The 27,202-nt window shown below is 37.8% G+C and overlaps 1 protein-coding gene across 1 annotated transcript; it reads left to right on the top strand.

The window, feature by feature from the left end:
- Positions 1–18,851: 18,851 nt before the first annotated feature.
- LOC147291825 (ferritin-3, chloroplastic-like) lies at positions 18,852–27,172 on the top strand. Its single transcript, XM_086236038.1, has 7 exons — positions 18,852–19,001; positions 21,114–21,116; positions 26,039–26,215; positions 26,310–26,393; positions 26,477–26,537; positions 26,671–26,758; positions 27,018–27,172. The coding sequence occupies exons 1-7, from the start codon at positions 18,877–18,879 to the stop codon at positions 27,170–27,172; spliced, it is 693 nt and encodes a 230-aa protein (XP_086092164.1). The 5' UTR covers positions 18,852–18,876.
- The last annotated feature ends 30 nt before the right edge of the window (positions 27,173–27,202 follow it).

The raw sequence follows: 27,202 nt of genomic DNA, 5'->3' as shown, positions 1-27,202 counted from the left end.
TTTATTTATTTTATCTTGCATATTAGTTGTAGGTTGATTTTCAGTATGCTTGCTTTAACAAATTGTTTATCCGTTTCTTGATTAATTAATTTGATGTTTGCATGTATTAATTTTTCATTATGTGATTGAATCTGTCACTAGTTGTTTGCGTCATTTGACTGGCCACCTTAGGATAATTGCATCTAGTTTATTTGTTAGGTTTAGCTGCGAAATAATCAGACACTAAATCACAAGTAACAAGGGAATAAGGGATTATTCTTGGTAATGGTTTTGGGCGACCTCTATAAGAAATAATCAAAGCTTATATGTTGTGCATGTTTGACGTTCTCACAAATCTTAATGACTCTTGCATGGGTAACAGCTGCCTTAGCTTAGCACTAGGGAACATGTAAGTTAACTGATTAAGGAAGGCCTAAGAAGCTCTTAGTTTATGCCTTAGGAGAACAATTGCGAGAAAGTAACTAATCAAACCTTTTTAGCAGTCAAATTTTAATACATTGTGTTTGAATTAATTGTCATTAGCCTTGGATGGTTAGAGTATGCATATCTGATTTGAAACTGAAAACTTAACATTGCAAGATAGAATAAAGGGTGTGTGCGTGTGGTGATGTGTGCGTGTGTTTTCATCTCTCTAAAACCCCCATTTAGTTATTCTTGTGATTATTTGAACTGATTTGTTGTTTATTAACCATTCCATGTAGGATCGACTTCGTGCTTGTACGCTTTGCTACTGATGCGATTCGTGCACTTGCGAGTATACTTAGAATGAAATAGATGTTTATTTTGTTCTAAGAAAACATTCAACAGTAACCCCTCCCTTCAGTCCAAAGTCCAAACCCTCCCCCATCGTGATTGCAACCAAGCCATCTTTCTGGCATGCACCAACGGATCTGCAACTGTAACACCCCAGATCTTAAGGATTTTGGTTTAAGGGTGTTACCAAGTTAATTAATTAGCTTATAACTAATTGTTACATTTTGAAACACAAATGTGGATTGTATCCACAAATTTAATTCCATGGAAAGTTGTTTTCTTCTATATACTTCGCATTATTTAATTTACATACTTATGCTCAATTTTGATTTCCTTTAATTGTTGACTTATTGATGCAGCGGCTAAGTGATGAAACAATAAGAGGGAAAATAACACAACCTTCTATGAATTGAAAATTCCAAAAACTTTCAGAACAATAGGAATTTGGAGAAAATCTTCTCTCTATTATATTATGAATCTCAAAAAATAAGCTAACCTCTTACAATGAAAACTTGGGTTTTATATAGAACTAAACACCTTATTCGACTAGGAAAGGAAAATTAAAGGAGAGTCTTTGCTTGCAAGAAAAAACTTCTAAAACATCCCAATTTGTCTAAGAAACATAAAGGGAATTCATTCATTTCTTCCTTTCACCCTTTTTTGCTCCCTTGCTTGTCTCGATTGTTTCTAAATAGCTGACTGCAATGCGTGCCGCATCATCATCCCCATATTGGAAAGAATTTGCCCTCAAATTCACATCCTCCTCCTCAGAGCTACAACCACGATAAGGAAATAGGTGCTTGACATTGAAAACATTAGAAGTACGAACATGACTCGAAAGTTTGAGGCGATATGCATTCGGGTTGATCTTCTCCACAATCTCTACTGGTCCAATCTTTCGAGCAGCTAGCTTGTTGTACTCACCAATAGGAAATATATCTTTGGTTAGCATAGCATAAACATAATCACCAATTGAAAATTCCACATACCTCGAGTTAATTATACTTACACCTCTGAGGTTTATCGTCTTTTCACATACAACCCCTGGGGTTTCAACAATTATACATACACCCTCTGAGGTTTCAAAACTGTTGCATATAAACCGCCTATAGTGAGACGAAAAATGATGGAAAATTATGCAAAAAAGCATGCTAAGGGGTTAAATGACCTAATAAGATTACTCAAGGTGTAAGGTCTAACCTCAATACAAATATTTTCTTTTTTGTTTATTTATTTTTTTCTCTTGTAGGAGGTTATATACAATAGTTTTGAAACTTCAGGAAGTGTATGTATAATTTTTGAAACCCCAGTGGATGTATGTGAAAAGACGATAAACCTCAGAAAGTGTAAGTGTAATTAACTCCACATACCTCCTTTTTGAAACCACCGCTTCCTTATATTTGGCATTGGTTTCCTCTACTTTCTTCTCTGTATGCTCATGGATATGTTGAAGTTGAGTCACAAAATCCTTCGCTTTGACATCTACCCGCTTCATATCTAGAACAGGGGCAAGTTCAAGGGGCATCCTTGGATTATAGCCGTAAGTAATAAGAAAAGGCAAACTCAGCTTGTCAAAGTTTTTCATCCCATGACTTCAAATTATCTCCAACCAAACTCCGCAATAAGTTTTCAAGAGAAATGATTAACCACCTCCGTTTGCTCATCAGTTTGGGGTGATAAGTGCTGCTAAAATTCAACTTTGTATTGACAAGCTACCATAGACTCCTCAAAAAATGGCTAAGAAAACAAGTATCCCTGTCAAAAACAATAGAATATGGTAGTCCATGTAAACGATATACCTCTCAAAAGAAAAATTAAGCCACGTTCACAGCATCGGTAGTCTTCTTGCACGAAATGAAGTGTACCCAAGGAGTAAAATTTCGGTTTCGAGGAAATTTTCGATGGAAATTTCGATGGAAATTTTCGCGGAAATTTCGATTAAAATTTCGATTTCGATAAAATTGGACAAAAACGACGAAAATTGCTATCAAAATATGAAAATTTTGAATGAAACTTGACCATATGTTTATTTAACATATTATCTACTACATTGATAAAAAACATTGAATAAATCAAATAATATTGTAGATTTCATATGATATGTGATGAATATAATGCGCGCCGGAGACAATACTGTTAAAAAAATACTTCACTAATTAATAATTACATAATAAAATTACACGAATAAATCACTAATGTGGCAACGGAAAGTAGCAAGCTTACTCAAAGGGACTTGGAAATGGTCTTCGATAGTTAAAGTAAGCCGAATTGGGTTAAAATAGAACCAATCCGATGACAGCAGTGGCAACAACGGTTTATCTAAAATTTCAATTTTACAAATTATCGTAATTGGAAAACCAAACATTAAGTAAATGAAACTTCATGATAAGAGGATAAATTTCTTTTTCATAATTTATGTTTACAACTAAACGAAACACTAAAATGACCAAATCAAACCCCAAATAAAATCTCAAATCTTTTTTTTCTTTCCAATTGCCTACAGATTCCAAATCTCAATCTACCTTACAAAAAATAAAATAAAAAATTCCTTCTCTTTTTTTTTTTCTTTTCATTTCTTCTCTTCTTTTTTTTTCTTTCCTTTTCTTTTTTTTTCTTTTTTTTTTCTTTTCTCTCCTTTTTCTTTTCTTTCCTTTTTTTTTTTCCCTTTTCCTTTCTTTTCTCTTCTTTTTTTTTCTTTCCTTTTCCTCTTCTTCCCCCGTGACGTGACTTCCTCTTTTTCTTTTTTCCTTTTCCTTCTTCTTCCCCAGTGGTCTTCAACTCTTCGTCTTCTTCCAATTCCAGTGGCTGCCTTTTTTTTTTTTTTCTCCAGCTTTTCTTTTCTTCTCCCTTCACCAATTTTTCTCCTCCCTTCGTAATCTCTCTCTTCCCTCTCCCTCCTCCCTAATCTTTTCTTCCCTCTCCCTCTCCGGATCTCCTCTCCCTCCAACAACGGCTCTCCCTCTCCGATCTCTTCTCTCCCTCTGGCGACGGTGCTCTACCTCCCCTCTCCCTCCGGTCTCTGCCTCCCCTCTCTCTCTCCGGTCTCTACATCGAAAATTTCGCCGAAATTTCGAGGATTTCAAAAATTTCGACGAAATTTCGGCAAAATTTTTCGAAATTAATTTGGTATGGTATTAAAATTTTCATACCTCTAAAAAACGAAATTTTACTCCTTGAGTGTACCAACTTGGAAAATCGATCCACGACTAAAAAAATAGAATCCATTCCTTTTGGGTTCGAGGAAGTCCCAATACAAAATCCATACTAATATCAGTAGCAGTGCCCTTGGATAACTGATAGATGTGACAACCTTCCACAAACTTAGTCACCCCACGTCTTGGTTTTGGCCAAAAATAAGAAGAAATAAGCTGCAAAGTCTTGTCAAGCCCCACATGCCCTTCATTGTGCATTTCTCTAATGATCTGCAAGCGTAAGCTAGATTCAGGAACACACAACTGATTTCCTTTGAAAGGAAATCCATCAAGCATGGTGAAATCCGAGCGTTTTCCTGCTGCCACGTCAACCATAAAAGGAGAAAAATAGGGGTCATCACCCAACAAATCACGAAAAGAGTAAAAACCCAAAACTTGAGTCCTCATGATAGTAAGAATATGTGATCGCCGACTAAGAGCATCTGCCACTCGATTCGAGACACCTGACTTGTGCTTAATGACGACCATAAATAGCTGAAGATAAGCCACCCATTTAGCATGCCTAGCAGACAACTAGTCTTGTGAATTAATATGCTTCAAGGCTATATGGTCAAAATACAAGATAAATTCACTGTGAGATAAATACAAATCCCAATGCTTTAAAGCTTATATCACTGCATAAAACTCCAGATGATAGGTGCTATAATTTTGCTTGGCTCCATTTAATTTCTCACTATAAAAGGCCACAGGTCAGCCATCTTGACTCAACACCGCCCCAACTACCTTGGATGCATCACAATGTAATTCAAAGGGCTTGTTAAAATCAGGAAGAACCAAAATTAGAGCAGCAATTAATTGTTGCTTGATATTGTGAAAGGCCTTTGTAGCTTCGTCAGTCCAATTAAATTTTCCAAATTTAATGGAATCTGTAATAGGAGCCATGATACTGCTAAAATTAGGAATGAAACGTCGATAAAAAGATACTAACTCATGGAAGCTTCAAACATCATGTAAGGTCGTTGGTAATGGCCAAATCTTCACTACTTCAACTTTTGACTCATCCACAAAAATTCCATCCTTTGAAATTTTAGGATGAAAAAACACTTTTTGGCGGCAGAGTAAAAATTCTCTTGTCTGAGAACCTTCAACACTTCTTTGAGATGATCAAGATGTAACTTCGGTGTAGGGTTGTAAATTAGAATATCATCAAAATAAACCACCAAAAATTTTCCAATGAATGGACGAAACATTTGATTCATCGCCCTCATAAAAGTGTTAGGTGCATTGGATAGGCCGATTGGCATGACCAACCATTCATACAACCCTTCTCGTGACTTGAAAGCCGTCTTCCATTCATCCTCCTCTTTAATACGAATTTGGTGATACCCACTCTTGAGATCAAGTTTGCTAAAAATTGTAGCACTATTCAATTGATCCAACAAGTCATCTAAACAAGGAATTGGGAAGCGATATAGTATCGTAATTTGTTGATCGCTCGACTATCCACACACATACGCCAAGAGCCATCCTTTTTGGGAGTGAGTAAGGCCGGTACTACACAAGGACTAAGGCTCTCTTTAATATGTCGTCTCTCAAGCAATTCTTCCACTTGCCTTCGTAATTCTTCATGACCTCCATACTTCCTTCCACGAAACTCCGATTTAAAGTCCATTTTCGCATACGCATTTGCAAACTGAAGTTCTATTTAACCGTCTAGAAATTATTGGCCAAAGTTTCATTTTTTAATTCATCCTTCTAAAACTCTAGAATCCGAAAAACTTAAATAGAATCCGACAATTAAGTTTAAACTTGAATAAAAAAAAAAACTTGGAGTCGGGTCGTTACAAACTAATCAATTTCCAAGTACTAATTCGATCAATTCAGATAAATGGAACGGAATGAAACCCTACCTTAACGGAAATCATTCCTTAATCATCCTCACTTTAATCCGGTTTAACTTATCAAATTGACCACGAACCGAGTTTCTCTAAAATACATAATATGCTCAACATTATTCTAACTTCGAAAAAATTTTAATTAACCTAAACAAAACCGACGGATTTAAACCCTCAACAAATAATTATCTCAACTACCTTGTCAATTCGGTTCCACGTTGGATAATCGACCAATCACATTATCGAGCTTCCCGTATATTGTATACCTTTCAATTCCCAACAACAATCCTATCAATTCAAACCCAATCCACAAATCTATAAGTGTAATATCCTAGAAAGTTCATATTTTCCTTTATAATTTACCTTGTTTTTACATGAATTGTTGGAGAGTTATATTTTTTTTTTAAATGTTTATAATTTGGTTTGACCCCAAAGTTGACTAGTTTAAATAATGGGTTTTTAATCTTAGTTTTGGTCTCCTTAGAAAGTTTCCAAGTTCACGAGCGCATAGATGCGAACGGTTTGTAAATTGGAGGTACGGTTTAAAAGTTACAAGCGTTTGATTGCGAGAGATATTTTAGTAATTTAAAGTTAAAAGGCTTTAAAACCCCCAAATTCCAGAAATTTTCGAGGATTCTCTCTCTCTCTCTCTCTCTCTCTCTCTCTCTCTCTCTCTCCCTCTCTCTCCGCGTCTCTGTCTCTTTCGCCCCCTCACCTTCGCCGACCTGCCACCGGCGCGTGGCGGCGCGTTCGGCGACGGATGGGCTAGGTTTCTGGCCCATGAGCCTCGCCTCTTCCTCCTATATCTACCCCTGGCCGCCGATCACTCACTTAAGCCACCACTGCGACGAATCGATGCGAAGATCGAGAGAGGCTCTTGCCGACGATCTCAATTTTTCGGCGACGATGAGACACCGAACCTATTGGGTCTTCTTCCCCTCACCACGACGAGTTCAACCATGATCTATGTTCGCCCATACGATGCTCTACGATGGAGCAATGAGCTCGAGAAGTCCAACGCAACCGCCGGCTTCCACCGCCGATATCAGCCATTTCCGACAACTTTTGGCCATCGGTCCAGTTGTCAAAATCAATCCTCTAGGTATGAGTAATATTTCCCCTAAGGTGGGTACGCCCAATTTTGAGAAATTGAAAATTCAATTTTAGGTTTTATGCCTATTTCGAATTTCTTGAAATTTCTTGTTTTTGTGCACTTGAAGGTTCTATTGTGCAATTAGAATTATTTAAAGTTGATTTTGGGTATTTCTAGATTGTGCCGCCGCTGCCACCATCGGAACCACCACTTTTGGCGACGGGTTAATGGTTGTTTGACCCGATTCCGCTCAATTGAGGTTCTAGGAATCTTTCTAGGTCCTTTTGGTGAGTTTTTGTTGATGTTTGTGTGTTGTTTGGGGCGGGGCAGCCACCGTGTGTGGTGGCGGCCGCCCGTTTCGATGGTTCAGTGGCCCAATTAAATACAATTCAGAAACAATCTGATTGGAAATTTTGAGAATATTTTGTTCTTAATTACCTAAATGGATTTATTTCGTTTTTTTTTTCTTTCTAATTTTAGAATGTAAATGGGATAAATTGAAATGATGATTGTGGGGAGCGAATAAGGTTTACATTGTTTGGCATGTTGACATGAATGGACAAACTCCAAAATTTGTTCTGATGACGTTTTTGTGTTGTTAGTGCACTTTTTGGATTGCTATGGATTGCCCATTTGATTGATAATGTCATGATGTTATTTAATTTATAAGAGAATGCAGATTGATTTGCTGTTGAGTAATTTTTTTTTTTTTTTTGAGAAAAGGGGAAACTTCATTGATTAAGAATAATTGGAGACATCTGCTGAGAGGATTGGGAGCAACCAGGGGGGTGCTTCCTCAACCCAAGTGGAGAACACATTACAAGATAAGGCCATTTTGGCTACAGCATCAGCTGCCATGTTACAGCTACGAGGTACCCATTGACAGGAGAAGGAGATAAATAGAAGACCAAGTTCCACAGCCTCGTTGAGCAGGGCAGCATCAGCCCCCAAGTAGAGCGATTGGGACACGATCTTCGCCACCGCATCCTTGGCATCAAGCTCCAGTAGAACATGCCTGAAGCCCAAGTCCCAAGCAAACCGTAGTCCTTCTCTTGCTGCGATCAACTCGGTATGAGCAGGGCATATGAAGGGTTGCACCTGTAGCGCCCCAGCCGCCAGAAAATGGCCATCTTCATCTCGGATAACGATCCCGACACCGCGAGCACCCGATACAGAGCATGTCGCAGCATCAACATTGACTTTCACCCAGCCAGCCAGTGGGCGCCTCCATTGCTGGGTCAGTGTTGGTTTCGGCATGTTCTCCTTTCTTAAGTTGGCCTCCCTGTAGTTACGCGCGAATTCATCCATTCGCTCCACAAGCTTGAGGGGCGAGGTAGCAGAGCCATTAAAAAGGAAGTCGTTTCTGGCGTTCCACAAGCCCCAGCAAATATAAGCTGCAAGTGTTAGTTCAGTATGGGAGAGTGTTGTAGTTAAGTAACGTAGAAAACCAGAGAAACCATCCCAAATCCACTTCCTCGAGGCGCCATATATCACTGAGGATTTCCAGACATCATGTGCATAGGGGCAGTCCCAAAGGGCATGTAGCAAAGTCTCAGGAGCACGCTCACATCTGGGGCAAAAGGGATCCATGGTCACCTTCCTCATGTATAAGGTGGCTCGGCATGGCACAAAATTGTGCATACATCTCCAGAGAAACAATTTGATTTTATTTGGGCATTGCAAGGTCCAAATTGACTTCCAAAGATTTGAGTTCACACCCGTAGAAGTAGTGGGGTTTCCAGCAATTCTATCCTTTTCAGATCGGGCAGTCTTGTACCCACTGCGGACGTTATAGAGACCATTTCGTTCGTAGTGCCAGATGAGGCAATCATCTCTCATTTGTGTACTCAGGGGTATACTCAAAATCGCAGTGGCTTCTTCTTCCCAGAAGGATTCCCGAATGAGTTGTTCATTCCAAACACCTGGAGCTGAAAATAGTTCAGTTACAATGGTGTCCGGCGCCAATAGGGGAGGAGAGCAGATTCAGAATGAGGAAGGTCTAGGGATCCATTTATCTTGATACACGCGAACACAAAGCCCAGTACCCACCCTCCATCGTAGCCCCAGTTGAAGAAGCTCTCTGCCCCATAGGAGAGATCTCCAAATATGTGAAGCATGACTGCCCAGCTGGGCGTGGAGGAGGATTCCATTGGGGAAGTATTTGGCCTGGTAGATCCTAGCCACCAGTGAGTTGGGCGCAATGAGGAGGCGCTAGCATTGCTTGGCGACCAGGGCTTGATTGAAGTCACCAATATGTCTGAATCCTAGACCACCACCATGTTTTCCATGGCATACAGCATCCCAGTTGGCCCAGTGGATTCCCTTAGCATTTTTGGCCTTGGCCCACCAGTATTTGGCGAAAATGGAGTGGATTTTTTGCCATACACCTTTAGGCATCTGAAAACAGCTCATTGAATAGGTGGGCATCGCTTGGAGGACGGCTTTGATTAGAACATCGTTCCCAGCACGTGATAGCAGTTTTTCTTTCCACCCATTAACCCGCTTCGTGACTCTGTCTAGGATTTCATGAAATAGCTGTTTCTTTCCTCTACCTGCAGAGGTTGGCAACCCCAAATATTTCTCATGGCATGCAACAATTTTAATTTGGAGGATATCACTCACCGTTGATTTCACTTCATCAATAACATTAGGACTGAAGCACACTGCTGACTTGGAAAAATTAATCATTTGCCCGGACGCCAATTCATAAGCCTGGAAAATTTCTTTAAGAGTGAGACTAGCTTCTCTGTTGGCATTAAGGAAAAGAATACTGTCATCAGCGAAGAAGAGGTGGGATATCGAGGGGGCAGTGGAAGAAACGCGGACCCCCTCAATAGCCCCTCTATTTTCTGCCTCTCGCAGCAGACCCGAAAAACCTTCAGTCACCATTAGAAACAAATAAGGGGAAAGCGGGCAACCTTGTCTAAGGCCCCGTTGTGGTGTGATGAGACCGGTAGGCTGGCCATTCCAGAGCACAGAGAAGGAAGTAGTGGATACACAATCAAGCAGCCGAGCAACCCAGTCTACATGAAAGCCCAATTTAATCATAACTGCTGTTGAGTAATTTAATTAGATCATTGTGCGTTGCAGATTGAATTAGTGATGTTGTTAATTGGGTCAATATATGTGTGCTTATTTTCCAAGTTCCCAAATATAATAATGTGGTGAATTGGTTTTGAATTGTTAAGATAATCTTTGTACTTAACTGAATAATTGTATAATTAGGTACCTTGGTTAGTGAACATGGTTAAATTAAAAATAAATTATGTTAGTTTATGGAACCTATTGGAATGAAAGTGGTTTATTGAATTTACTAATTTCGTTGTGACTTTATTTGATCTCTTTGGTGGATTAAAGGAATTTAATTTATGTTTGCACATTGACCTAATTAATATTTCCATAACTGAATATTGAGAATTAGATTTGTGATGTTTTGCTATTACTTGAACAATCTATAATTTTGGAATGTGCTTTAGTTGAATACCATTAATGTTGAGGACTGATATACTGATGGTTTTGTTATTAATTGAATAACTAAATTATTTTGGAATGCTATTGAGTTCTGCTAATTGTACGTATGATGACTGTGATTGATTTTGATTGTTAAAGAATCGGCTTGAGTTGCCAAAATGGATCCATATTGTTGCTTGAATACTGGGAAGTGAGAAATGTGGTTATATGCCTAATGGAAAATGTATTAAGTTTCTTTATATTTTGGGTAGCACTCATACGAGCTTCACAACTTATCGGGTTTGTTGTGTAACCTGGTGCACCATTTCACAGTGCAAGGGTTGATTTGCAGTTGAATCGAGTTGAGGATTTGGCGAGGAGCGGATAAGGCAGTGAGACCCCAGTTGAAGAATAAATATTAATTATTTTTATTTTGGCTCATTAAATTGTATTTCTTTAAATATTAGCTACCACAAGTAAAATATATTTTTAATAAATTCTAGTTTTAAATTTAAATAGGCTTATGTATTTTAAGGAATTTGAGAATACAATGCCAGATAATCAGGCGTTATACTCTTGAAATCCTTAAAGTACATGCCGCATGTGCCTGGGATTCGGGGCGTGACAATAAGCATCGCAAATTAAACGGAAAAGAATTATACCTTTCGCATATAATTCCAATCGGTTAGGGTTTCAGAAAGCGATCGGCCCTTAATTGAAGAATTCCAATCTTTCACAACATGTCTGTAACACCAATAGTCAATAAATTACCCAACAATGATCCTACAACACCACAGCAGAAGAAGGATGGTCGGAATTTACAGAAATCGTTCATTATTGTGGCTGCCCAAATCTGATTTTAAATCCAGCAACAAATTTTTGAATTCTAAGGCTGGGAATTAATTCATATAGGTTCAGTGGGTTTAAAGGATGTCGAATTCATCTCGAAGGAGCCCGAACACCACATGCGGCAGAGCCCGCGGCGGTCGTGGGTTCAATTTGGGGTTTTTCATTCTATTAACAATTGGCCCAATCCATTTATAGAATCACGTAGAGAATGATCAAAAATCGATACCTAGGTCGACAGAATCCACCGTCGGATTCGCCGGAAAAGCCGTCAGAGCAGCCACGAGTCTTTCGCCATCGTGGAGGGTTGTGGAGGCAAAGGGAGGATGTCATCATGCTCAGTTCGTCGAGAGAGAGCCATTGATGGTGGTCCGGCGTCGCGTCTTGGCCAGAAAAGTGAAATCGCCGGCTAGAGCTTCCTCTCGGTCTTCGCGTCAATTCGTCGCCGTCGAGGGTCGGTTGGACCATCAGAGACCAGGGAAAGAGAGACGACGAAGAGGCAAGGTGATGGAGCCCAGAACCTCCGGCGTTGGTCGCCGGACGGCGCCACATGCGCCGGAGATGTGATCGGCGAGGGAGAGACAGAGGAGAGAAAACAGAGAGATATGGGAGAGACACGGGGAGGAAGGAGAGAGAATGTTCCAGATTTTTTTTTTGGGTTTAATTAAAGCCCTAAGATGGAAAAAGACTAAAATGCCCTTATAACTTTGTTTGTCCATATCTTTTAAATCGTAACTCCAGATCACGTTCCGTTTTAGTCTACGTGATCGTGAGATCGAGACATTTCCAAAAAGACTGAAATTGAAGCTGGGTCTTTCCAATTTTTTTATCATTCCCTCAATGGTTCACAAAACTAATTTAAAGTCTAATTAATTCACCAAAATTAACTTCGAGGTCCAAAAAACGTTATGTAAAATCCTGTGACATTGTCTCAAGTAATCTTACCTCAAATCCATTTATTTACCTCCAAAATATTTCAAATAAATTCCAATATCTCCAAATCAATATAATAATTAATAAATAAGTCACTATCATTCCAAAATAAATTATAAAAATTTTCAAGGTCTCACAATGTGACAGTTTCCAATTAAAAAACAGTAACTATGTGATAGTTATCAATTAAAAAAGAGTAAGTATATGACAATTACCAATTAACAAATATAAACTCCAATCAACCCTACAAGTCTACAACCCCTTTTTTTTTCCTTTCCTTGCTTTTTTTTTTTTTTTCCTTTCCTTGCTTTTCCTTTTAACCTTGAACATCATACATCATATAGTCTGTTACTTGCTTTATGGTTTAAGATCCAAAACTTAATCTTCTTAATGTTGTTGGTTCCAAGAAACACAGTGGAGGATGTCCGTTGGTTAATCAAAAGCCAAATTATTTTGTTACATTAATTTACAACAATTACTGTGGCAAAATCCAATCTTATCACTTTAGCCTATATGTTTTCGAGGGACAAAGATCCCCTACCCATTTTCTCTATCATGCTTTGTACAAGGCTAAAATCTTAGCCATTGAAGAGAGAGTAGAAAGAGAAAGAGAAGGGAGAGAAAGATGAGTTCAATGGCTAAGATTTTAGCCTTGTACAAAGCATGGTAGGAAAATGGGTAGGGGATCCTTGTCCGTTTTCGAGATAATTAATTGATGATTTTGTTAATAATTCCTATTCAGCATAGATTTTTGTCCAGATATCATATTTGTATTGAACTGAAACATAAATAGTAATTTTCTAACCAATTAATGTAACTTGTAAAATTAGTGTTACTGTTAGTGTTAAAGTATTAATTTGAGAGAGCAGTTTTACTCACTTTTTTTAACTCACGTGTATGCTCACCTCTTATCTAAAATGTGGTCATGTGTTTAAAAATGTAAGCATGAGTTAATCTATTGTATTTAATTATTACTCAACAAGAAACAATTCATATAAAACATTTTAAAATATTTAAAACTTCAAAATTAAAAAAACAAAAAAAAACAAAAAAAACTTAAGAAAACCCATAGCCCACCCACATGTGCATCTCCCCACCAGTCACCGCGCCTTCTTCTTCCTTCTAAAACTTCCTCATCCCAGACCTTCTGCAACTAAACCCTAAGGTCATGTCATCACCAATCGAAAAAGAGAACCCAAAGCCCAAAACTTTAGCCATCTCACATCTCCTTCAAGCTTATATGTTTTTTTTCCTCTACTCAAAACAAAACAACCACAATGGTTTTTATCTTTATAATTAGGTAAAAAGCACATTGAATTTTAGAAGCATATACCTTTTTTTTTTTTTTATCACAAGGAAATTGAATCTGATATCTGTCTTTCATACAAGGCCCATGTCATCACCAATTGAGAAAGAGAACCCAAAGCCCAAACCTTGGGGTTTAGTTGCAGATGGTCTGGATGAGGAAAGAGGAGAAGGAAGAAGAAGGGGGCTAGTGGGGAGATGCACATGTGGGTGGGCTGGGTTTTTTTAAGTTTTTTTTAATTTAAATTTTAAATTTTTAAATATTTTATATAAATTGTTTATTATTGAGTAATAATTAAATATAAAAGATTAACTCATTATTACATTTTTAAAACATGACAAGATTTGAGATAAAAAGTAAGTAAACATACACCTGAGTGAACACAATCTCATTAATTTTCATTAATTTGCTGCTCTCAATATTGCATTCGTGAAACTAGTAAAATTAATTCTCTCAAACCAAAGCACAAAAAGGAAAGAAAATTCTTGTCAACCAGATAATTAGTTCCAATTTCATATATATGTAATACCAAGAGACCAAACCACCATAATTAATCTGATTTAATAAAATTAGTAACAAATTAAAAGAAGTTAATGCATCACGAAATGCGATCGATCTAATCTAATATTGATCTTTTAGAGAGAATAAACGACGACGTTTCCAGCGGCCTCAGTGGCGAGAAAGCCAGGAACATAAGGGCGGCCATAATGCCGACCGGAAAAAACAAGAGCATCAACGGCGGAGGAGGCAGCGGAGGCAGCATTAGCGGCAGCACCACCATGAACGCCGCTAGACCCGCAAGCACCAGAACAGACCCCATGCCCATACACTGCACCATGATAATATTATTGACGACGACGACGACGACTGCCACGTCAGACCTCCGACCATGTCTCTCCCAAAACGACAATGACACGTCAGCAAACGACAGCACAAAAAAAATAAACACGAAAGTCCTCCAAGCGAATGGCAATGAAGGCTTTGACAGTGGTTACGGCTTATATAGGCTAGTGGTGGGTTTGCGGAGGGAGTGTTGGAGGAGAGATCTGGTGAGTGCGCGCGCATAGAGTTGTGGTGAGCGCCATGCGATCAGAGCCGTTAAATGCTCGGGATGGGAAAGTGTGTGGGGCCCAGGGAGAGGATTTTGGTTAATTTTAATTGGGAGGAAATCCAGTTTGGGGTGATGGTCCGAATCAGACAGAATCGGAGCGCCATATCCCGAGATATTCGGCTGATACGTTCAGCAACTTCTACTGTATCAAATTGATTTATTGAATATTTAATGGTTTGGTTGGGTGTTTCTCATAATCCATTTTTCTTGGTTTTAACTTTTAAGTAAATTATCCTGATTTTAATATGAAATGCCAGAAATGGTTTGATATGAATTTTAGTTTTTGAACAACTTCTTAAAATATATATTAAACTTGATTTACTGAAAATACTTACGAAGAGAGGTAGTTAGGTCTTATAGGTTGGTAAAAATATGAGACCTACAATTGTCACATCATCAATTAACGTCTAATTAAATAGTTAAACAGACGACAGTAGTTAATTATAAATAAATCAGAACATTACATACTAAATTGAAAAAATTATAACGATAAGCTTGTGAAACACTAAAAATTTTAGAGATGTAAAAATTTTTCAATATGCTAGCTTGATCAAATGTGTCAAAAAGTCTGAGGATGAGGCAATGTGAAATATTAGAGAAATGGAGATTTAAAATTGTAACATCTGCAGTTTGTGCATTGAAAAATATCATTAAATTATTATTAATTGATATTTATTTTTTATAAATAAAAAATTAAAATAAAATATGTAATTATACATGAGAGAAACTTTCTTGTAATAAAAATATGACTAATTTGTTATCTCAATCTAATAATATGATGACACATAAAATTTTTTTAATTTTTAAAATAAAATTTATCTTATAAGATGTCAAATCAGTCATTATCCTTATAATATAAATTTTTTTCAATTATACATTATATGAGGAACAAATTCAGATACTTAATTAAACATTATTGAAAAAAAAAAACCTATGGACTCTATCCCATGCACAAGAAGATATGATATGCTAAGCCTGAAAAGTTTTGGAATAAAGAAAAAGATTCAAAGGTGCTTCCCGAAGTCCAAGAATGCTGGGGTTGTGATGCAAAATCATCATGGAGGCAAGCAATGGCCGTGTAGGATTGTGGCGTCTGCAGTTGGTCTCAGTTCAATGCATGAACCCCAAAGAAAACGTCAACAATACGACTTTTTTCATTCCAAGGAAGATCTTTGCACAAACATATTAAAGCATAAATATGCACAAAACCAATGTTTTTTTTTTTTTGGCCGGGGAATGAAAGTATTTTATTAATGAGAAAAGCCAGGGAGGCAGAAATGTACATTACAAATTACAAATCACAAATATTTTTGCAATGCATATGATAACGATGACGATGATCATAACTATAATAATAGATAATTAAACTTAGATTTTTTTAAAAAATAATTTTTAAATAAAAATCGAAGATGTTTTAAAATTTATAAGAAATTTTTTTAATTTATAATAATTTATAAAAAAAATTTTAATTTATAATAAAGTTCTTTTAATTTATAAAAAAATTATTTTAATTCATAATAAAGTCTTTTCTCGATTTGAAGGGTATTTCTCCTCTTAAGATGTAAAGTGGGTTTTGTAGAGGTTACATGCAAAATTTCGGAATTAAAATCTAATATAAAGCCGTCAAAGAAAAAAAATAAAAAAACTTAATTAAAAATTCTAAATCACTACTGATCTTAGGGCCAGTTTGGTATTGCTGTGTGAAAAAATAGCTGTGAGGTAAAACAGCTGTGAAGTAAAGTTAGCTGTAAAGTAAAGCAGCTGAGTGTTTGGTAAAGTATGTTTTCAAAAGTGCTGTGAGTGCAAAAAACAGTATCAAAGTGTTTGGTAAATGTTAATGTAAAAGTGATGTGACTGTGAATAATTACTAAAATAGACATGATGCTAAAAGTGTCTTTCACTTATTTGTTTGGTAAAAATAACATGTGTTTTACTTGTTTTTTAAATTTTTGGCTACAAATTTTTATTAGCATTAATTTTTCTAAGAATAACATTATTAAATAAGTATGTCTATTATTTTTTTAGGTATATTATAATTTTAATCGTGCAAATAAAATATCATAATTAATTATCACAATATAAAATATAACTAACAATGGACATATTTTTTAATTTAAAATAAAAAAATTAAAAATATAGAAATCAATGAGGATATTATGGGTAAAATAAAATATTCATTATTGCTGTGATTCACTGCAGCTTTCAAAAGCACCTAGAAACCTGCTTTCTGTTTTTGTTGTGGGGAGTTGAGAATTGTGGGAAAAAACAGTTTTTAATTTTTTTACCAAACACCAAAACTGCTGTAGGTGATTGAGAATTGTCATCCACAGCAGCTTTTGGGTCTTCCACCGCAATCCCAAACGGGGCCTTAGTCTAAGAAAAACTTAAAAAAAGGACTGCACTCTAAATCTCCCTAATAATAATACATTATAAATAATGTCATTTTTTGGAAAAATTATAAATATTGTCATTGACAGATTATATTTATTTCATTCCACAACTAGAATGATTTTTTTTTGTAATGTCATTATATATAGTATGTACGCGAAAACTATAATTATATCTCGTAACGGAAAAAAAAAAATTGAGACAAATAACATCTTTTATCTTGTAATTTCATTGATGTATAACATAACGTTGCATCATATAAACTTTGCTACAAATTGGCTTGTCCATTATAGTCATTCACGAGAAATTATTTTGTATAACCGCTATATTGACACGTGGTATAACCAACCTATTTGTTATAATAAGAGTGTATGTTATTAATATTGTACCCTACTAATATAAACACATCGTCCAATAATACCCTTACACGTTGGATTAATTATACTATATTGCGGTATATCGGTTATACCCTATAATTTTTCGTCATTCACCAGTATATTAAATGCGGATTGTTGGTTCTCAGTTAAGTACCAAAAAAATTGTAAACTTTTTTTAAATTTTTCTGTTTTTTGTCTCATTGTCTTATTGAACATATCAAATAATCAAATTATGAATGGATGCATTTATGGGATCCAATCGGATTGGAATAGGAAATATCATATTAGTGATATAAACTCCTCCGTCCCTCAAAACCATCAAGGAGTGGTACATGAATATTCATTTGTTGTCAATCGATTTCACCTTTTAGCCTCATCTTAGGCCCTGACTCACCTTGCTTGTTTATATCAAAAATCTATCTAATAATTCAGATTAGTAATTTGATAATACAATTTTTTTTTTGTATCAAATATACTCCTATTATTTAAAGCAATGTTAGTTAATAATAGCCCTAAAAGGATAGCCTCATTTTTAATTAGTTCTAGACTTCTAGTTTACTCGTACACGGTTTGAAAGGTACATGTACATCCTAGCTAGGTTTATAACTCTCTCTCTCTCTCTCTCTCTCTCTCTCTCTCTCTCTCTCTCTCTCTCTCTCTCTCTCTCTCTCTCTCCCTTTTTTTTTTGTAATTAAAAGAAATTAATTGGCTCTCCTGTCATATATGATATATCATTGCTTTTTCTTTTCTTATTCGGACTATCATCACTTTACAGATCTAATTATAGTATTATTAATTTATTACAGACACATCGTAGGTACGTGATGTTCTAGTTCTAGTCTATATATAAAAAGCTAGGATTATAATATTCACATTGTCATTCAAGCTGGAGCGTCAGAGGCAGACGATTGGATATGATGGGGATGTTCTGCAAATCTGCAATCTGCATGACAGAATATTATGTTATGTTAAATGTGCAAGTTGGTTGGTACATTCCAACTTATTACTTAACAAAGGCAGTATGCAATGTATCTGATGAAGATGAACCACCCCTATCCCACCAGCCTACGCTTCCTTTTCCTACACGCAACCATCAACTATTCTAATTAGGCTTATTCACACCATTATCCTCTGTAAGATACACTTTTTTTCATTTTGCCCTCTGAAACTTAAATCCTCGCAGTTTGCCACCTGAACTTTACAAAATTGTTGCAAAAGACCCTATACCGTTAACTCTGTCAATTTTGAGTATACTAAGATTGCAACGTGGAACGGATATTATGGCCAGATTCTACGGTACTGGATAGACCACACGAGGTCGCCACAGGCCTGTACACGTGTTCTAATCCTAACCCTCCACATATTTTCTGATCCGACGGTTGAGAATAAAGCCCATGCCAGCTGGTCTCCACCACTTCCCTATATACCCCCTCAACCCACTCTCAGCCTCTCACATTTCCTCACCCACCTTTCTCCAATTCCTTCTCTGCAATTTCCAGTCCAAATTCTTGTAGAAAATCTCTGTTTCAAGAAAATCCATTTCAGTTAATCTGATTCTAAGCCATAAAACCAATGTCTCTGAGGCCCATTGCAGCTTTTTCTTGTTCAAACAAGCAAGCGGACCTCTTGTTATGCTCAAAAGTTGGATCTTCCACTTCTACCCTGAAGCATGCTTTGGCTCTGAGTCTTAATCCGCAGTGTTACAATTATCTGAAATTATTGTCGTGTAATTTCAATAATTATCCGCCCACTTGGGGTGGATACTATCCTATCTCAAGCTGATTGGATAAAACTCATATCTCAGTTAAGAGATAAGGATGGCAGATGAGGATTGTGGTCTTTGAATTTGAATTCAAACAGAGACCCAATCTCATCACACTTCTGATAACTCTCTCTAGGAAACCACAAGAAAGAGAAAAAGTCTGATGGTAGACTTATACATAAACACTCGTGCATATACTCTTCAGTAACTCAACCTTAGACAATTCACCAAAAGAGTCTGGGAGCTTTGGGATCGTGGAAATCTTGGGATCTGACTTTCATAGCAAATCCCTTACCTTTGGAGACACAAGAACGTGCACAGAAGTTGTGGTTTGCGTTTCCACAGCAGCTGGGTAGATTACTGCACGTCGAGGCCGTAACATCGAGGTGGTTACACTAATTCAAGACACTTCTGAAGTTTCCGCACAGTAAGTAATCTGAACTGGAGTTTGATTTCCAATTGGCATTTCATTTCCAATTGACATTCGACTGCCGTAGTAATTGCCATATGAGATGTCAACTGTTACATTACGGAATGTAAATTACTGCATTGATATAAATAATTATTACATTGGTATCAGAGCTTCATCTTCGATGATTCGCCTCTTTAATAAGATGCATGTTTTTTTGGCTTTCCTCCTGTGAAGAACCATCAGATCGAGTCTTTCTTTTATGCATATCTTTGATATATATATATATGCTATATGAAATATGCTATCTGATGATTAAATAGGAGGATTCTGTGCAGTTTTGATATATATATATGCTATATATATATGTTATATATTATTTCACTTTCTCAAGAGCTTCTTTTTATACTCTCTTTGAAATTATTTTTGATGGGTGCTGAGCAAAACTTAAAATGTAGTAATCTATTTGACTGATGATGTATTACATACCATATTTAATTTTATGTCGTGCTCATGCTTGGCTCATCTTAAACTCATATGCTATTGTGAATGTGCATTCTAAATAAGTTATATGGACAGAAGCATGTTTTTTTTTGAGAACTCATGCTTAGATATTTATTTCAAAGATTAATTAGAATTGTTTTTGGACCTATGTTTTGAGTGATGATTATGAGCACAGCAATTTTTCGATCTCAAATCATAGGAAAGGAAGTTGTTTTAATTAAACTTTAGAATAAATAGAAAGTGTGTATTTTTAACAAATCTAATGTCAAATCTTTCGCATATTGTCTAGATTCAATGGCTGCAAAAAATGTTGTTGCTGATCTCACTAAGGGTGAGAAGCTCATTGGAACCAACTATGACATATGGCATAGGAAGATTCAGTATCTTCTTAATGAGCAAGAGCTTCTGGACACCTTGACCAATGTTGTTGTCCAACCTGAAACTGGGACAACAGCCCAGCACCGCCGTGAACTTAAGGCCTACAATGCTTGGTTTAAGAAAGATCGCAGCACGCGCTTTATTATGTTAAGCAGCATGTCTGATGATCTTATTGGAGAGTATGAGAACTTCCAAACTGCCAAGGATATGTGGGACCAGCTGAGATTTGCTTTTGGTGGTACTTCTACCACTCGGCTCAGAAGCCTAGTGCTGAAATTTGAGGTGTACCGAAAGGACCCTAAGCACTCGATGGCTGAACACCTTCGGGTGATGTCTGGTCTAATTCGTGACCTCAGAGCTGCTGGAAACAATCTCAGTGATGAGCAACAAGTTCAAGCTGTCATCCGATCACTGCCTGAATCATGGGGGCCTATGAAACAGATCATGACCCATAATGAGAGTATCAAGAATTTTTCTGATATCTCTCGGCATGTTGAGCTGGAAGCAGAGCGCCAAGAGGCTGCCAATGCTACTGTACTTGTCGCCCAAGGTGGCTCGCGTAAGACAAATAGGTCTAGGCGAAATGACAAAGGAAAGGCATTCCAGCAGGGTGGGGCGAAGGCCCTTGCTGCTAAGGTTAATAAAGGCACCAAGCAGCGCAGAGGCAAGCGTGGTGGGAAGAAAGATATGTCCAAGGTCAAATTCTATAACTGTGAGAAAATGGGCCACTTCGCTCGTGATTGTACTGAGCCGAAGAAGGTACATTCTGATCCAAACTCTCTCTACATTTGTGTAAGTTCTCATGTTTTAGTTGCTTATACATCCATTGATTGGGTTGTAGACACAGGAGCAACCAGACATGTGACGCGAGATCGAGTAGGATTCATAGATTATCGTCGAGTTCCAAGCGGTACCCATGGCGTGTTCATGGGTGATGGAAATCATTTGGAGGCATTAGGAGTTGGTTCATATCAGCTTCAGCTGCGCACTGGGCGCAAATTGCTTTTGCATGATGTTCTATATGTTCCTGGAATTCAACATAATTTATTTTCAGTTTTAGCATTTTTGAATAAGGGATATTGTTTCAATTTTTCTTCCAGTGTTTTATCTATTTCTTTAGATGAAACAATAATTGGTCATGGTTTTCTAAGGAATAATTTATTTTATTTGGATTTAAATAATTCCGACTCTTCTTTATCATATGTAGCTAATGCTAGTATTGATTCAGTTACTTGGCATGCTAGACTTGGGCATATAGGTCGTGATAGAATGACTAGATTAGCTAGAGAAGGCCTTTTGGGCTCACTCGCTAAGGTCGACCTACCAATATGTGAATGTTGTCTGGCTGGTAAAGCTATCAGAAAGCCTTTTGGTAAGGCTGTAAGAGCATCTCAACCGCTAGAGTTAGTCCACTCTGACATTTGCGGACCTATGAATGTTAAGGCACGTCATGGCGCCTCTTATTTTCTAACATTTATAGATGATTATACGCGATATGGTTATGTGTATCTGATCGCTCACCGCTATGAAGCCTTGAATTGTTTCAAGCGTTTTGTAGCAGAGGTTGAGAATCAGACAGAGAAGAGTTTAAAGACTTTTCGCACTGACCGAGGACGCGAATACTTATCTGAGCAGTTCAAAGAATTTTGTGAAAATAAGGGGATACGCAGACAACTTTCTATTCCTTATACACCTCAACAAAATGGTGTAGCTGAGAGAAGGAACAGAACATTATTAGATATGGTTAGGTCAATGATGGCGCAGGCAAACCTCCCAATATCTTTTTGGGGAGATGCTTTATTGACTGCGACATATATCCTTAACCGAGTGCCTTCTCAGTCAGTTTCCTCAACCCCATATGAATTATGGAAAGGCGAAAAGCCCAATTTGGAGCATTTGCGCCCTTGGGGTTCAGCTGGTTTTGTTCATAACACTTCTCATAAATATGGGAAGTTAGGCCCAAGAGCTAAGAAACATATCTTTATAAGGTATTGTGACAGCTCGAAAGGCTATGTGTTGTTTGGTGAACATCCTGATGGAGGAATGACTGAAATAGAGTCCCGTGATGTGAATTTCATTGAGAATGATTTTCCTGGTATTGGTGACACTAGAAAGGATCTTGATCTCCATGAGTTGGAGGTAAGCAATGACATTTTACCATCTTCAAGCGAGGGTGGGGAATTAACTCCTAATCCTATGATCGCTGAAGATAGTGGGAGTGTTCTTCCTAGTGGGAGTGTACCACTAGATTCTCAAGATCCTGAAATACGAAGGAGCAAACGAGGAAATGTTCCCAAACGACATTTTGAGGTTGAAGGGACTGCCTTCGTATGTTTGCCAATGGACGTAGATGAGCCTGCTTCTTTTAAGGAAGCGCTGTCTTCCTCAGCCAGTAATGAGTGGATGGCTGCTATGCAGGATGAGATGAGCTCAATGGACAAGAATAAGGTTTGGGAGTTAGTTGACCTACCGCCTGGGCGCAAGACCATTGGAAACAAATGGGTCTTAAAAATTAAGCGCACGGCGGATGGTTCAATTGACAAGTATAAGGCGCGTCTTGTGGCGAAGGGCTATACCCAACGAGAGGGGATAGACTATGATGAGACTTTCTCCCCAGTGGTGAGATTTGTCTCTATTCGCCTGCTTCTGGCTATTGTCGCACAATTGGATTTGGAACTTTTCCAAATGGATGTAAAGACTGCATTTCTCAATGGAGAACTAGACGAGGAGATCTATATGGATCAACCAACTGGATTTGAGGTCAAAGGACAAGAGCGCAAAGTTTGCCGCTTAAAACGTTCTATTTATGGCCTCAAACAAGCGTCTAGACAGTGGAACATTAGATTTCATGATTCAATCGTCTCTTTTGGTTTTGAGATGATTGAAGAAGACCACTGTGTGTATCTGAAACGATCCAAGAAAAGTATTGTTATCCTATCCTTGTATGTTGACGACATTCTCATAGCTGGAAACGATATGGACTCCATTGTCGCCACTAAGAAGTGGTTGTCTTCTAAATTTGAAATGAAAGACATGGGAGAAGCAAATTACGTGCTGGGAGTTAAGATCATGAGAGATCGCTCGAGAAAACTTCTGGGTTTGTCTCAAGAGACTTACATTAAGAATATCCTTGAGCGTTTTCGCATGAGTCAATCCAAACCCATTGACACTCCTATGGAGAAAGGATGCGTCTTATCCCTTGATTTATGTCCTAAGAATGATAAAGAAAGAGAGTATATGTCCACAGTGCCTTATGCATCTGCGATTGGGAGTCTGATGTACGCTATGTTGTGTACGCGTCCAGACATTTGTTACGCAGTTGGTATGGTCAGCCGTTATCAAAGTGACCCTGGTCCCGCTCATTGGAAAGCGGTGAAACGGATTTTACGATACTTACGTGGAACCTCTGACCTCGTTCTCTGCTACCATGATGGGAACCTAAGACTTACAGGTTATGGCGATGCAGATTGGGGCAATGATAGAGATGAGTGCAAGTCCACCTCAGGTTATGCATTTATCCTTGGAGGTGGAGCTGTTTCTTGGAGTAGCAAGAAACAAACTTGCGTGGCCCTATCCACAATGGAGGCTGAGTACGTCGCCTGCTCGGCTGCTGTACAAGAAGCTGTTTGGTTAAGGAAATTCCTTGGACGATTAGGTATTACTGCTCGTGCTATGGAGCCTGTGCTTGTTTATTCAGATAGCACTTCTGCTCTAGCATACGTAAAAGACCCTAAGTATCATGGAAAAACCAAACACATTGACATCCGTTATCACTTTATTAAAGACAAGGTTGCGAAGGGTGAGGTAGTTTTGAGACATATCTCCACTGGTAGTATGGTTGCTGATCCTTTGACTAAGCCCATTGCCAGGGATGTATTCCTTTCTCATATTAGGAGTATGGGACTACGTAGGATTTGATGTGTTTTAATTTGCCTCTTTGTAATTGACTTTATTTGTTTGTTAATAAGAAGTTATTCATTACTTTGTGTTGTTTTTGAATAATCATTTTACGCACTTTAGATAAATGTCACAAGGCTTGGATCAGCCTGCTCACACGGGTGATTCGCCTTGGCGCTGAGGTAGCGAGCAAGATGAGACATCTAAGTCCTTGAGCGCGGAGGTAGCGCATTAGGACGTGTATATATTTTTGGCGCCAAGATGGCAAGCAATAATAATATACCTATGTTTATCATATGTCGCCTTAGACAGAGCTAAGATGAGACCTTAACCAAAGGTCGATCATAGAGATCTTGTCCATGACTCTATGTTGCCTTATTGGAGCCGAACGTGAGATTTCAGGCAGGCGCTTAGAGAGCGACTGGGCTGAAAAAAACTCAGGTTAGACGCTTGTATAGCGACTAGACTAAGGTTTGTATGGCGTACGTCTATCATCTAGACACGTGACATGCTCTTTTTATGAGAATACGTCATAGTATATATTTCATACTATATATGCAATAGCTGACCGATAGTGGGAGTGATGAATGAATCCCTGCTTCATCACTGTGTGAGCCACTTGGATCATTATTTTGATCTTATTTTTACCCTTTGTTACTTAAGCATATGTCATGCAGAGGATACTTGATGACGCTACTTTAGCATGTTTTAACTAGGACCTTCACTAATATGGTCTTAAGGGGCATGTCTAGGAAAGTGGTCAAGTCTAATTGAATTGACATGAGTGCGTAAGGAAGATAATTGTGATAATACACCATGTCTTGTGACTCATTGCTGGCCAGCGAATACGTCGTATTAGTTATCGACGTATGTCATGAGCACATTACATACTGAGGGATGGAACATTGCTTCTATGAGGGATTAAGAATGTTTCATTTGGTGTAGTTCAAGTTATCTGGGGTATATATATATATACGAGATGCTTCTGGGTGTAGCATTTTTATTAGTCAGGTGATGACTTAATAATCTTGCTCCCGTAGCTGTACGTTCTTTCTCGTTAGGTCGCACGTCCCATCTCCTATATGAAGGGATTGAGTACTGAAGAGATTGAGAATGCTTATGTGGTTTTCATGCCCTGTGTGGGCGAGTGGGAGATGTTACAATTATCTGAAATTATTGTCGTGTAATTTCAATAATTATCTGCCCACTTGGGGTGAATACTATCCTATCTCAAGCTGATTGGATAAAACTCATATCTCAGTTAAGAGATAAGGATGACAGATGAGGATTGTGGTCTTTGAATTTGAATTCAAACAGAGACCCAATCTCACCACACTTCTGATAACTCTCTCTAGGAAACCACAAGAAAGAGAAAAAGTCTGATGGTAGACTTATACATAAACACTCGTGCATATACTCTTCAGTAACTCAACCTTAGACAATTCACCAAAAGAGTCTGGGAGCTTTGGGATCGTGGAAATCTTGGGATCTGACTTTCATAGCAAATCCCTTACCTTTGGAGACACAAGAACGTGCACAGAAGTTGTGGTTTGCGTTTCCACAGCAGCTGGGTAGATTACTGCACGTCGAGGCCGTAACATCGAGGTGGTTACACTAATTCAAGACACTTCGCACAGTAAGTAATCTGAACTGGAGTTTGATTTCCAATTGGCATTTCATTTCCAATTGACATTCGACTGCCGTAGTAATTGCCATATGAGATGTCAACTGTTACATTACGGAATGTAAATTACTGCATTGATATAAATAATTATTACACGCAGAAAACCCAACAAGTTTGTGGTTTCTGCGTCGAACACTGTGCCGCTGACTGGTGTAGTGTTTCAGCCATTTGAAGAGGTCAAGAAGGATGCTCTTGTTGTTCCTGTGTCCCCTCAGCTTTCACTTGCTCGCCAGAGTTATGCAGATGAGTGTGAAGCTGCAATAAATGAGCAGATCAAGTGTGTATCCCTATGTTCTTATTTGAATCTACTTTCAATTGGATTATTAATGATTTTTGTTCTGATTAATTACGTGGTTTTCTTTGTGTGACAGTGTGGAATACAATGTGTCATATGTGTACCATGCCATGTTTGCATATTTTGACAGGGACAACATTGCTCTCAAGGGTCTTGCCAAGTAAACCACACAAATCCCGAAAATCTCGTTACATAGTGTATGTAATGGTTTTAAGAATTAATGTATGGTTATGTCTCAATCAGGTTTTACAAGGAATCAAGTGAGGAAGAAAGAGAACATGCTGAAAAGCTGATAAAATATCAGGTAATTAAACTCAATTGCCTGCCCAGTCTGTTTATTTTTCTCATCAACAAGAATTAATGGAAGATACATGTTTTATGTGTTTTCTATTGTCTTGTATTGGAATACTATCTGATATTATTACCATTATGCTCAGAACACACGTGGTGGAAGAGTAAAATTACACTCTATAATAAGCCCCCCTTCAGAGTTTGAGCATGCAGAGAAGGAAGATGCACTGTATGGTAAGATTGTTAATTTGTTTTTAGTAAAACTACACCTGCAAGTGGAGATTTATGCACTAATTTCTTTATTATAGTCAAGCTTTTTGGTAATTACTGCTGAATTCAGGGATTTTCTTTTTCCTTTTACTGATTCAATTTATGTTCTACTTTGTGGAAGTGACAAGCTATATTTATGTTCTCCTGAGCTTGCATAGGGTAATACATCTCCATGATATGAGTGCTCTCTAATAACCTCGCTGTCATTAATTGCTTGGTGCAGCTATGGAATTAGCATTGTCTTTGGAGAAGCTGACAAATGAAAAACTCCTGAGCTTTGGAATTAGCATTGTCACAAAGTTGCTAGCAGCCTTCAACAGAGTAAACTTACTGTTGGTCAAGTCTTTCATTCAAGGATATCCAGAAGTGAAGATGTGATTTTTAGTTCAGAATTCATGAATCCTATGA

The sequence above is a fragment of the Dryas octopetala genome, chromosome 3, assembly GCF_963921425.1.
Source record: "Dryas octopetala chromosome 3, drDryOcto1.1, whole genome shotgun sequence".
NCBI classification, from domain to species: Eukaryota; Viridiplantae; Streptophyta; class Magnoliopsida; order Rosales; family Rosaceae; genus Dryas; species Dryas octopetala.
Note: the sequence above shows the minus strand (reverse complement) of the source record. Positions and strands in the feature narration are given on the sequence as shown.

Coding starts and splice junctions, on each gene's coding strand:
- LOC147291825 (XM_086236038.1), top strand. CDS start 18,877: ATGTCTCTGAGGCCCATTGCAGCTTTTTCTTGTTCAAACAAGCAAGCG. Junction 26,538..26,670: donor AAAAGCTGATAAAATATCAG/GTAATTAAACTC, acceptor CATTATGCTCAG/AACACACGTGGTGGAAGAGT. Junction 26,759..27,017: donor GAAGGAAGATGCACTGTATG/GTAAGATTGTTA, acceptor TGCTTGGTGCAG/CTATGGAATTAGCATTGTCT.